This window comes from Mercenaria mercenaria, chromosome 16, assembly GCF_021730395.1.
Source record: "Mercenaria mercenaria strain notata chromosome 16, MADL_Memer_1, whole genome shotgun sequence".
NCBI classification, from domain to species: domain Eukaryota; kingdom Metazoa; phylum Mollusca; class Bivalvia; order Venerida; family Veneridae; genus Mercenaria; species Mercenaria mercenaria.
The window spans coordinates 44867630-44881351 of record NC_069376.1 but is presented as its reverse complement, the minus strand read 5'-3'; the positions used below and the strand labels follow the sequence as shown (position 1 = coordinate 44881351).

Here is a 13722-nt window from a genome sequence, read left to right as displayed (position 1 = left end):
TCTCTGTTTTTCATTCATTTCCAACCTCAGACGTAATATTTAACATCCTATAAGCGGTCTTCACTTACGTGAGACGTGTGATTTGTTTTCTCAAATTTATCGTTTAAAATTTAGTTTCAGTGCCATTTAGACTCTATTAAATGATGAATAAAAAAACCTGATATCATTCAAACAGGCTTGTTCATTCGCTTTGAAGTTTTATTGACATTTTTTTTACAAAACTCGTTATTTATCAAGACTTTTACCATACACAAATGAAATGGTCCAGTTTTAGTGGCCCATGATCTTTTTTTGAAATACGGTATGTTCTATTAATAAATGTATAAATAATACTTAATGCTAAAATCTTCTTGACAATTCATTTCAAATTGTGATTCTTTTGGCATGACACTGCGCACCAAATCAGTCATTATTAATAACAAATGTGTTACTTTTACTGTCTTGGTCTGTGTCTTCAAAAGAAGGGCTTGCAATTACTAATGATCACTTTTATCTAAACTGAAGTCTTAAAATATATTGCAAAACTTCCACCAAAATGTCTGTATTAAAAGGAGCATTGTAACAAAATCAAAGCTAGTGTCATGTAACTTGTTCTGTAAGGTCATCTTATGATACTGAAGACATGTTTGAAGTTTGAAAGCTTTTGGCCAGATAGATTCTGAGTAACCAGCTTAAACACAAAACCTTTGTTATAAAGGGGTAAAGTTTTAACAAATAAAGGCTATATTGTCTTATGAGATCAACTTATGACGCCAAAGAAATATGTGAAGTTTAAAAATATTTGACACAGTAGTTGTTTAGAAACATGTTTACATGCATTTCTTTTGTAATGAAGACGCCGACGTCGATGAAAGCAGGATAACAAAAGCTAATCGAAGTAAAGAGGTTATAACTTCCATATATGAACTTAACCTCCTCCCCTCACCCTTTTTAAATAGGTTATGTATTCACGGGTAAATTTATATAATTACCTAAAATCTAAAATCGGGCCAGTAGATCCATAGTTATATGCACTTTTATATGATATTGTCACCACGCTAAATGTGTATGCTTGCGCTCGATACATTAATTTCTTTCTCGATCCAAACAATATACAGAAAAATCCTATCAGGTCCAGAGTAAAGTACCCTTGACTTATCTAATAGTGTCATACTTCACCTTCATTTCATCGATAAAAATCTTAATAATATCTAGCAAATTCTATTCATGCATATTTCCTAAACTTTGTCTGAACATGTTGTGCATAGGCCTTTCTTCAGCTACTAGCGTCAGAATGTTTTTTCAAAGGCATATACCTATAAACCGCTTGAAATGTGTTCACTATAGAAACAAGATGACAAATTGAATGTAAAATGATTCACTAATATGTAAAAGGACCTCGCAAGAGCGTAATACAATGAAATTTTCTACATATGTAAATACAAATCGTTTTGATAGATTCTATCTCATAACTTTAGGCTCATCACTGCTGTTAATTTTTGGCGATTTGATAGTTCTCTTTCGTACACTTTGTTTTTTGTACATGAAATCATATAATGAGATTTATACAACAATCGAAATGGTTTTCCATAATGAATGAACTGAAGCTGACAGTTTTGAAAGTGTATCATAATAAGCAATGATTACAATGAATCTTACAATATGATTTGATTCTTGTAGAGCGCCATAGTTTTAATTCATAACCAATTCCATGTGTACTGACGTATTTGACGAACAAGTAGATCCAATCCTAAGAAAATACCACAAACCGAAAAACTATACATTTTAATTAGAGAACTTTCGCGTAAAGCTATGTGGTCTTAAAATTTAATATGACAGATCCAGTGTTATATGGAATTTGCAAATTCTTTTGCAGTATAGACTGGATCGCAGCCTGGCTAGCATAAGCCAATTGTCTAATGGTCTTAACATTTACAAATGCAAGATCCCACCGCAGGTGCGGCAATTATCGTCACAATAACTGAAATATGTGAAAACGCGTTATTAAACCATGAACAAAAATGTTCTCTCTATTATTTTGAAACAATACATTTTAATCATTGATGCTGTGTCGTCGCCTCGCTTGTGGATTCTTCTACAAAAGCGCAAATGGCTAATTAGGTCGACTTATCTGGTCCAGTCCTACCTTGACAATCAGCGTACTGTTTTCAAAAGAGATTTAATAAAATCACCTTAGTCTACGACCTAGAGAAGTAAAAGATTGAATGCAATTTCCTAATACCAATATATATTTAATACCTTATAAGCAAGTTGTGTACATTATGCTATACGGTACCTTGCGATTCAAGTGGTGTACATATACGCTCTTCACTTTCTCTTTCCTATTTTCTCATTCAGTAGATTTGTATGTATGCAAATTGTACAGTATTTTAAATATTTAATTCATATTTGGAGGTCCTATATTTATTAAATGTATTTAAAAGCAACTAAATACCCTACATGATCCATGTAGAACATATGTGCGTCAAGTTAAAACAAAACTCATCATGTATAAAATTGTGTTAAAACTTTCCGCATAAGCGTACATGACTTTTGAAATTTCGACTTCTTTAGCATGCGAATGTAGATAGAAATTACAGTATAATTTGGAAAATCTCAATTCCTATATCGTTTTAGCACGCTCGACTGGCTATTTTAAATTATACAATAGGCCGAATTGTAATCAAATGCACCGGAATCCAGTTCTTTTACAGTTCCAACCGTTCCATGAAATTAGATTTTTTAACTTGAACAGTCATATTCATGAGCAGTTTATACTAAGCCACATCCGAAATGGCAGTTAACCATGCAATGAAAAAGAACCGAAGCTTGGTTAACAGTTTTGAAAGAGAAAAATATATGTATATAGAGCATGATGATTCGACGAATGAATGTTTACAATCACGTGATTTTGTTATTCGTTCGTGTAGTAGCGTTCAGTTTTTATTAATTTCAATAAGTCCAAGTTCCCTGTGATGTAACTCGCTCAACAAGTGATATTTGACGGAAAAGTTAGAATCCAATTCCGTATAGTAGAAAAATACCACCAAACACGAGAAACTATTACAATTTTAATATACCGACGTTTCGCCGAAAAGGCTTCATCGGAGTCTTAATAATTTTATATTATTGACAGAATCCCATTGTTTATTATCCTGTTTGAATTATTTCATGCAGAGATTTCCTTTTATTGCCACGTAAATCAGAATACTTCCCTTGCTAATTACGGCAGCCCTATGAGCTCAGCAGGTAGAGCAGAAAACTACGAATCTATAGGGCACGAGTTCAGTTCCCAGGCCGGACGCATGCTTTTCTTAACAATTTACAAATGATAGGAATCACCCCATCCGTCAGATGCGGCAAATTATTCTGGTTCAGCTAACTAACTGGAATACTGTCGGAAAACTGCGTTTATCTAATCATATACCATGTAAACAAAGAAGTAGTATGTGTTCATCTAGTACATATTTACTTTCGTAAGACTGTCTTTTTATGTACAACAATACATTTTAATATCATTGAGTGCTGTGTCGTCGCCTCCGCCTTGTGGATCCTCTATTCTGGACATAAAGCCGCAAATGGCTGAATTAGGGTCACAGCTTTGACTGGCTGGTCCCCAGCTGCCCCACACACCATGACCAGGCGATAAAGTCAGATCGTATTCAGGTGTTTTGGCAGCAAAGTCACGGCATTTGAAATTGACAAAATCCACCTCTGAGTCGTCACCCGCACCCTAGAAGATGTACAAAAATAGTGAATGACAAGTAAGAAATTTATACCGCTGGACAGTAGGACTCAGAACTGATATATTTAATACCTTATGAAGCAGCAAGTTGTGTACACACATACTATGCTATACGGTATCACTTTCGATTCATAGTTGGCTTACATTTTATACGGCTCTCTTCAACTTTCTCTTTCCTGATTTGTCTCTATAAGCCAGCCTAGATTTATGTATAATGTAACTGGTAAAATATGTACATGTATATTTAGGTTTAACTTATTTTAATTTCATAATTTATAGGGAGGTCCAGTCATCATACTTGTATTGTAACATATCAAATATTTTAGAAAAGCAACTGTGAAGTATACCCTACCATCACCGAGTCCTGTAGTCGCACATTATCGTGCTGGTCAAGGTATTTTTCCCAGACCAAACAACTACACTGTACATGTTTATGAAACAATTGTTGTTAAAACTTTCACGCTAACTAAAGTCTTGTAATGAGCCTTTTGTAAATGTTTCGAACAATTCTTTAGCAGGCGCTAATGATTATGTATAGAGATTTGTACACGTACGCGTACATCTTACACGGAACTCAATACAATTACCATTATTCCTAGATATCTATTCTCACCTGATCTCCTTCCACATACAAAGAGAACCCAGTCATAAAGTGATGGACGCCCTCACGACTGTCGCAGTATTTTGGATCCTGTGCAACCCAATTACCCCAGGCCCCTTCACCAGAGTGTACTGTTCCAGCATACAGTCCTTCTATAGTCGCACATCTAAGTACCAAAGCATTTACACCAGTATCGTCACCGCCTCCTTGCGGTGGTTCTATCTGAAAAATATTTAAAATTATGACACTTATCTTAATAAAAACGAGTTAAACGGAAGAGCTGTATTTTTGTTTGAGCAAACAAACATTATCAAGCTGGAAGATAAATAGACTAGCTACTGGAATGATAAAACAGATATTTTCATTTTTTTCGAACTTTTTCTTTTTTGTTAAATTCGATTTCAAAAGCCAGTCTATTCTAGAATTTTCCTTAGGGAAACGACGTTAAAATTATCATGATCATGCTGCTATTGGAAACAGGATATAGACTGGCTTACTTTACTGCGTTGAATAAAATAGTTAAAATGATATATCATAGTCCATGACCTAGTCTAGAAGATGAACTGAATATAAGCTTTAAGTATATGGGAAAACAGAAAATTAATTATTCATTAAACTGAACAACGTTAATCATTTTGATGATCATTACATAAAACGGAAAGACGTAAATCATTTTAAAGGTCCAATACTAAGGAAAGTGAACATTTTAATTTCTTTTAAAAAGCACAGAAACTATTTCATTTTATTGGAAAATGAAAGTTGGTATGTAGAAATTCGAAATAAATCGCAGTATATGTACAATTATTTTTCTATGAAGTATGAAGAAAGTTAAAAAGACCTGGGGGGTCATTCTGTCGATTCATTGAAATTTCAACATAATACACATACATTTCTTTGAGTTCCAAAGACCTTCTGTAAATTTTGACCTGCCAATCTTCATTATTTAGTGTCTTGCAGAAGTCTATGCACTGGCTATGAAAAAAAATTGCCAACTCACTTTCTCTTAGTAATGGACCTTTAATGATAGAATATACATATGCATTTAAAAGAACTGTACATCGTAGATCATTATAATGCTGGAATATACTAATGCATTACATAGAAAACATAAATAGTAAAACAGAAAAATACTTTCAAAGACAAAAGAAAGCAAAAAAAAAAAAAAATACGTTACGTCTGAAAAAGATCTCATGCACACAAGGACATATCAGTATCGCCATTTCTTGTTGTTACAAGTGACTAAGGTTAGTTAGTAATCTTTCAGTTATGACACTACCTTCAGATTATATCCAACAGCATACGATCCTGCAGCACAGAACTCTTTCGTTCTCCACGTTCCCCAAGGTCCGCCGTTTGGAACAGTCAAGATTTTAGTCACGTTCCGCTGTATGTTCTCGTGGACCAGAAGGAAACAGTTAACATTGGCAATGCAAAACAAAACAAAGACGTTCAAAATAAATATGCCAGACATTTTAGTAAGTTCGCTTCTTGCTGAATAACTAAAGCCTGATAAATGAATTAAGATAAAACATGTGTGTCATATTTCTAAATATAAGGCTAGACTAATAAGATAAGGTTACTCATGTGCGCCGTATAAAAGGTTTATGTACACCTCCGACTGCAATCTCCATTTATATAAAAATGTATTGATTCTTAATGTCTGAACGCTCAAGATCTCATCAGTCTTGTTTTGATTACATACTTACAAGATGAGATATTACTGTGCGAATGTGCGAATTTAGAAGCACAAGATCACTTCGCGAAAGAATGAATGCGTGTTCGTTGCTCATTACATACGCCTTTACATTATAAAGCATGTCCAGAAATGAGATCATGTTTTATAGAGTATTGTTCCTTAATTATTAAGCCAATTTGTTTTTTTTTTTTTTTTTTTTTTGGTTTCCCTTTATACCACCATATTTCGCCTCGCGAGTATCGATTCTTGTTAATCTCTCTTATCTTGATAATCTTGATGACTTTACACTGGTATTTAATCTTTTGATTATATCTTTTAAGAGCAAAAAGATATGCGAGATATGAATTTGTTCTAATATCTGAGAAAAATTGAAAATATGTTAACTTTTAGTGCGACGAAGACAAATCAAAATGACTTCGTATAGCCAATATGAAAGAGGCAAGTAAATACAGAGAAAAAAATATTAAAGGACTTTAAAAACACTCGTATGTACCTATCTCGAACGTTGAAAGGAGCACGAATCTTGAACATTTTCGGCATGTGATCTAGGCCTGGCAAAATGCACTTGAGCCGAATGAAACGTCCGAGATAACACCGATATTATGAAAAGTATTTCATTATATACCTCCACCTATATTGTATTTGATGTTGAATGTTAGGCAGTATTACTAAAACACTCCGAACCTTGGACTGATTATTTACGGGATCATAAATTGTAATGAAATCAGTTTGTGCACATGCAATATATATGAAATTAGGCTGGTCAGCAATATGTACAGGTATATAGTCCATTCTATGTTATTAGACAAAAACTTAGATGTAACTTGTTTAGTAATATAACAGATATTACTAGTAAATCACTTCTTCCATCCACGGTGTTGACGATAATGCAACCAAAATGTATCTTTGCAAGGTAATTGTAAAAATATGAAGATCTATGGTATTCGACAGTGAATTGTGGGAACCGAAGCCATTTTCACTAACACTTTAATGCAAATGAAGGTATTTTGTGAGGACATAATTGTTGTGAAAAGGTGTTTATATGAGGCTGTGTCTGTGCACCTATCACAATTTTATTTATGTTTAATTTTTTCCATTTGACTGATCTTTCTTTACTGCATTTTTGTTCCGAGTTATAAATTAATTGATAGATTTCCATTGTTAAGTTTTGACAGTGATTTTAAGAATCTCTCACTTTTTGACGGTGCGGATGGAAATATCTGGCCAAATGGTAACTGTTTAGACGGTACCGTGCTGTAAATTGAAATATAATCTTTCTGTTAGTCACATAGAACGTATAGGTCTGCTTATTTTTTAGATGTTTGTCCATGATTAATGTGACCCGCTAAATTTTATATTTATTTTATGACCCAATTTGCATTTTCTTTACGTATGAGAAATTTTGGTGATATCAGATAGAAGCGTTGACGATTATATCAATTACTACAAACTTTGACATATACCACAATTTAGCTTTTCTCTGTTCGAGTTATTTGCACTACGGTAACCTTAAATTTTGAAGAATAAAAATCCAATTTATTCTAAACTATACGCGAAATTATCTATCAAATTAAAGTAAAATAAAAACAAAAATTAAACATTCCACAAAGATGTAGTTCTAAGAGATGGCATTGTTGCAATCATTATTCGTCGAAGTTCATTATTTTAAGTTTTCATGGGGAAACTAAAATGTGAAACTTAATACTGACACGTCACATTATGCATGTAACGGCATGAAATGCACTGAGATATTCAATATGTTTGTTAAACTGGACGATCGGTAAAAACTGTTTCCATGCACTTTCCTACGAAATATTTATTTAGAACAAGTGGACTGCCTCTTTATACAAACACTTGACGACAGGTTTTGGCCATGTAACAATTCAGCCTGTTGAGCAAATCTTATATGAAATTAATTCGACTTCTACTTTTAAAATTAAGGCCAGGCATAGCAGAACTTAAACAGAACACCTTTTCTGTTGGGCCTAAATCATAAGAGAATAATATCTAAAAACCTTACATTGAAATATATTTTCTAGTTTACATAGTTTACATGTTTGCAAACGTAACCTAGTACGAAAACGTAATATTAAAGACCCGTCACAGAATAACTGTATTCTTTTGTGTTTCCATTACCAAAGTTATATATGTTGTCCTATGTCGTTTGGTGGTAAAGCTGTATTATACCTGCATTATCAGAATGATTTTCATGAAGTCCATGTTACTAGATTGTGATGGGTCTTTAAATGTAAGCCTTAACACCTACTTTCAACTGTCTAATACTATAAATCATGACTTATTTATGCCCTGCAAAGATAAACTTTGATGCATTGGGACAAGAATGAAAATGATTGCACTTGCGTTAGCTATTTTGTGGCTGAAGAATTTTACAGGTACGGTTTTTGTCTATAGCAAATGATTTTCTGTACCGCAATAGTTGCCTTAATTTCATGTATATCTATAATTTAGATGTATTTATCTAATTTAGAAGTGACTAAATCTTGTAAAATACTCGTATTACTAAAACATTAGACAAGTAGAACAGCCCGAATAGCCATCTTTAATACATAATACATGCGTCTTTGAAATATATTAGTGCATTTCAATTACTTTCTTATTATTTCTAAAACACTTACAGGTGTAGCAGGTGTATGTTTATGCACGTTAAACTCGTGCACCTTCGCTAGTTGGGGGCTGTGGATGCCATGGAGCTCATGCAGTCTAACATGCAGCGGTGGTGTTCAGAGAAGGTCCAGAATTTGCATCAACCATCTGGAAACATACACCAATATTCACACAACTACCAGTGAAATTGAATCGCAAGCATGTTATGTATTCTGTGTAAATGGACCAATTTTACCGATTAAAAGTGTGAATGCAAGCCGCCAGAAGTTTGTCGCTGTTGTGGTAAGTCTAAAGGCTATTGTTGAAATAAATATCTGCTTTATTAGAAAAATTAAAATTGTTTACATATTTTTTTTCACTGTTAGTGTAAATTTAGTAATACTAAGTAGTGTAGAAGTTGTCTTTCGAAATGGAAAAGGCATGTTTTTCAGACGTTTGAAATGACGAAGTATTTTATACACTATGATACAACCGTTTGCCTATATGGTCGTAAAAAGTTTCCCCTTTACTTTGGTTCTATAATTTGATATTTGTTCTGGTCCAATAGTGTAATGCAGCTCATCTAAAGTGTACATATTATAGAATTCTGCTTAAAACAGTGTTGGCGGAAATGACAGGTATTGCACGTTTCACTGTCTCTCACAAACGGGTCAAATCTAACCGTGTCTGCCCTTATTTTCTTTGGTTGCCCTCTGTCCTTCAAAAGAATCTTTATACAGGATTTATTTCGATTTAATATATAATGGAGTGTAATAATTGGCGTGGAAGGTGCTAAAAAGTTTATAACAACTGATGAACTGACTCACAGCTATTCAGCTGTGGCAGCTATTCATTGGCTTATTCGCTTTCTATGCTTCCAAAGAACTTTCTGATAGATTTTATTAGGTAATACAGTCAATCGCTTAATTTACAGAAATATCAACTTGTAGTCCTGCGTGTGAAAATAATGGGATCTGTATTGCTTACAACACATGTCGATGTCCTGAAAGCTTTTACGGACAAACCTGCGAAATAGGTAAGGTTATATTAAGAGTAAATTGTGTATTCGTCAAAAATTGGGTATCCTCTATGTATGTTGGACATAAATCCATAGTTCGGAGCATAACGTTACTATCTTGTCAAACAAAATGTAGTATTGTGATATATCACTAAGACATTGGTGTGGATGTTTACTTCTTTTTTTTTTCGTCTGTCGTAGTGTTATATTACTGTACGTTCAAGTATTCACAGCATTCAAGAATTTAAAATTAGATCTAGACTTGAAACGTCTTGATATCTTATCCACAGAGTTGGCATGTCGTCTTCTTTATATTTAAATTATGCGAGGGATTTGCTAAGTCTTTACAGAGAACAATTCCTTACATTTCACTTTATTTTCGGACACTTTATGATTTGAAAAAAATATAGCTTATAACTGTTTCCTATTTTCTTGCTTCAAAGTTATTGAGATATAACAAGAACTACAGCCACACTTCTATCCTGCTTCTATCCTCAAGTTTGTATAACACGCTTTCATGGTATGATGCCCCTAAAATGTCAAGGGACAACAAGATTTGCTACATCAAAATACAGGTGCAGGTATGTATTTTATGTATTAACGCACTGTCGGAAGAAATATGAGATGTATACCTTCCTGTAAGTATTCAAATAAAAAACTACACTATACGTTTTGATACTTAAATGCACGCAATTTAAAATCTTCCTCAAAATTCTAGTCAGAGTTGATCATTTGGGTCTTTTCGAAAGCAAGTTAAGATATTGCTAGAGTCGACATGTCTGTTTTTGGTAATGAGAAGTTATGACATGTGACGATACTCTTTCACTGTTTGTATGTATGATAGAATTATCAGGCTCGAGGGTAAGTATTTAGGCGGCAATGAGGCTCTAATGCAGATAAAAGAAGAAATAAAATAACCGTTTGTTCTCAAAGGCGCGTATTTAAAGAAAGCTAAGGAAAGGTAAGTTGTAAATAGAAGGAAATCTCTGGGAACTCTAGGTATATCTAAGAAAAATAAATCATACCAGGTTCTAATGACAATATGAAACACGTATTGCGAAATGTTACCTTCATTTTGTTTCAGAATGCCTCTTTTGACACCTTTTTGACAGCCATAAGCAAGGATGCTATTGAAATTTCACATGTGTTTGGACATTTTCCAATGGCTCCAATAGGTACAAAGTCTGAACTACATCAAGCTAAGCTACCAGAGTTGCTTGTTTAAAAGTAAGATGCCCAGGAGTTAGGTACATTCGATCCAACCGGCAAGAAATGTCCTCGCAATGTTTGAATGCAGTTGAATGTAAAGTAATGGCAATAATACGTACATTTTTTCATGATATAATGAATGATAGCAAATGAAAGTAATTGTAGATATGCTAATTCATATAAATAATATACATTAGAAACTAAATACCGACTTGCTGGGTGGCTTCTAGCTCTAGCTCTTTTTACATTTTACTTCTTCGTCTGGAAACTCTAATTGAAACAGTGTGTATTGTTAATTTGTTTGGTTGCCTTCTATGCTTTCACGAGATTTTCAAATTTATAAAATATCAGCAGTAGAAATTAATGTATTGACATAGGATCATATGATTATTTGATCAATACAATATCTGTGCTTTTGAATATTTGCATTGTAATGTAATCCAAACTTTCATTTACATTGAAAAACAAGTTAAGATATCGCAACGGAAAATGCCACGTTCCAAATACAGAAGTGTGTGTATTGATCATAGATGTATACAAAATATAGATAAAAAAGTAAAACATGTATAAAACGAGAACACAGTTGGTATTGCCTTGGAGAGGTCAGTGGGAAAACACCACTGGGGACATAAATTTAGTAAGTTAACTGTGCCCAATCTCTTTCTTTACCCGTATCATGTTCCAAAAATACAGGACAGTGCAAAGTCAACAATTTAAAAGGTTTGACATACAATCTTTGCATCCCATTCAATGACAACGAAATAAACAACATGTAAAACATAAAAAAACTGTTTGCGTAAATTAACAAAACATAAAATAGAAAAAGTGGACACTCCAAATGTCGCTCAACACGACAAAAACGAAAATGTTGCAAGCTCGGTTTGATTGAGCCTGTTCATGGACGGTAGTGGAAATGCATGCTACCGTCTACGCCCTCTAGCCCCTAAAGACGAATGCAGAGCAACAAGGGTAACAGTATAAAAGTCCCTACGGAAATAGTCTTAGTGAGTTCTAGAACTTTATTTGATGAATCTTCGACCTGATCTCAGACCGCTAAACACGGTCGAAGAGGATTACGTAGCGTTCAACATGAAACCCAAGCCAAAACCTTTTTTAATGAAAAGTTTATAATTTTACTAAAACCATCTAAACCAATATCTTATAGATATTATCAAATGACAGTGCATAGAATTTTATTATGCCTTCTTTGATAATGCCCGGGTAACAAAGGGTAAACAAGAACTGTATGGTTTCTACGACGAAACGAATGAACGTTGATCAAAGACAACGTTCTGATTATTATAATAGATACTTTTAACATTTTTTTATGAATTGACAGATATATAGTTTGTAACTTTAGTACTATAACGACTGAAATCCTATCAAAGCTTTTAAATTCATTCCTGAAATTTTGATATCTCTTGCTGTTTTTGTCGTTATGCTGATGATGAAAATAAAGATATATAAATTGAAGTGCTAGATATATTTCATTAGCAATATCAATACTCTAATAAAGTTGCACATGTCAGAGAAGTCTTTACAAACTTGACTGATGAAAATTATTAGAAAAAAAAAGAGTTGTTTTGTTTATCAGAAATTTTACGCCAAATCAATGTCGTCCCAGCATACTCAGAGTATGTTCCTGTCACAATCGTGCATAAAATCATTTATGCATAATAGGAGAGTGCATTAAATTATATATTTTCAAGAAAATGGATTATCAATTTTTTGAAATTTCATCCGGGTAGTGTGAAGTTCTAATGAATGCAGTGATAGCGTGCGAATGTTTGTCTTCGCTTTCAGGAAGATACAGAAAATATCTGCAACACGAGATTCCAATGGGAAAAAGCAATTAAACTTTGTCAAAGATCAACACAGTGTTAACTGCTTTATTGAAATTACATGCAAGAAATATAGCATTCGTCCTAGTGAAATGTTTTTTAATTTAAGCTGCTAATGTGTCATTTATCAAAATATGTGGTAAACTCGTACATAGATCCACTAGAAATAGTAACAGTCCATTAATACAACCGCGCCGAAAAGCTATAGTAGTCTATGTATATTTATGTGTAAACGAACGATATATACACACCAAACAAAGAAAAAGTAAACAAAATAAGCATACTAAGGATCAAATTGGGGCATCGCCTTGGACATGTCAGTGGCAAAACCACCACTGGGGAGCTAAAAAGGTTTTGAGAGTCCGTTACATACGTATTGCTAACAAAAGACGCGATATGTTAAACACAAAAGATGCTCGTGTAAAATATGAAAGGAAATCTAAAGAAGCATATACTTATGTATTCAATGACTTTGCAGAAGGCACAGGATCAAAGGAAGCTTGATCCAAGGTCCGTCGCAGTATCTGTTTCTGTTGGATGCAAAACATTATTTTGCCGAAGAATTTTTAGTGGGTAATTGAATGATATGTACTGAAGGATTATTTTTAAAAAGGACCTGTTCGAATGACATGCTTGCCCGCTTCGTCGTCTAGTTCCTATGGCAGACTGAACAGATGGAAATTAGGGGAGAAACAAAGTCTCTGACTGATTTAGAGATAATTAGGTCGAAGGCTTCAACAGCACGCCCGTCTAGCTCAATAAGGAGAGCGTAGATTTGCAGATTTAGAGATTGCAGGGCCATGAGTTCGATCCCTGGGCGAGACTCATCGTGAGGAGGTGATAAAGGGCAATGCGTCTGAAATCATTCGTCCTCAACCTCTGCTTCATATGGGAAAGTTGGCAGTTATTTGTGGAAAAAAGATCTGTACCAGTTCAGGATCCTGTATCCATGGTTCAACGTTAACAACTGTCCACCGTGTATTGAAATGCTGTTGAAAAACGGCGTTAAACGCAAAACAAACAAACATA

The 13722-nt window shown here is 33.9% G+C and overlaps 1 protein-coding gene across 1 annotated transcript; it reads right to left on the bottom strand.

Moving 5' to 3' along the window:
• Nucleotides 1–3425: 3425 nt before the first annotated feature.
• On the bottom strand, nt 3426–5844 carry LOC123541354 (vitelline membrane outer layer protein 1-like). Its single transcript, XM_045326783.2, has 3 exons — nt 5602–5844; nt 4338–4547; nt 3426–3712 (listed from the first exon to the last, which is right to left on the bottom strand). Exons 1-3 carry the CDS (start codon nt 5794–5796, stop codon nt 3470–3472), a joined length of 648 nt encoding a protein of 215 aa, XP_045182718.2. The 5' UTR covers nt 5797–5844; the 3' UTR covers nt 3426–3469.
• Nucleotides 5845–13722: the final 7878 nt, after the last annotated feature.

Bases quoted from the DNA above. Each gene is read 5' to 3' on its own strand.
- LOC123541354 (XM_045326783.2), bottom strand. From the start codon at position 5,796: ATGTCTGGCATATTTATTTTGAACGTCTTTGTTTTGTTTTGCATTGCC. The intron at 4,548-5,601 runs GTAGTGTCATAA...AATATTTTTCAG, and splicing joins CTGTTGGATATAATCTGAAG to ATAGAACCACCGCAAGGAGG. The intron at 3,713-4,337 runs GTGAGAATAGAT...TACATCTTCTAG, and splicing joins TGTATGTGGAAGGAGATCAG to GGTGCGGGTGACGACTCAGA.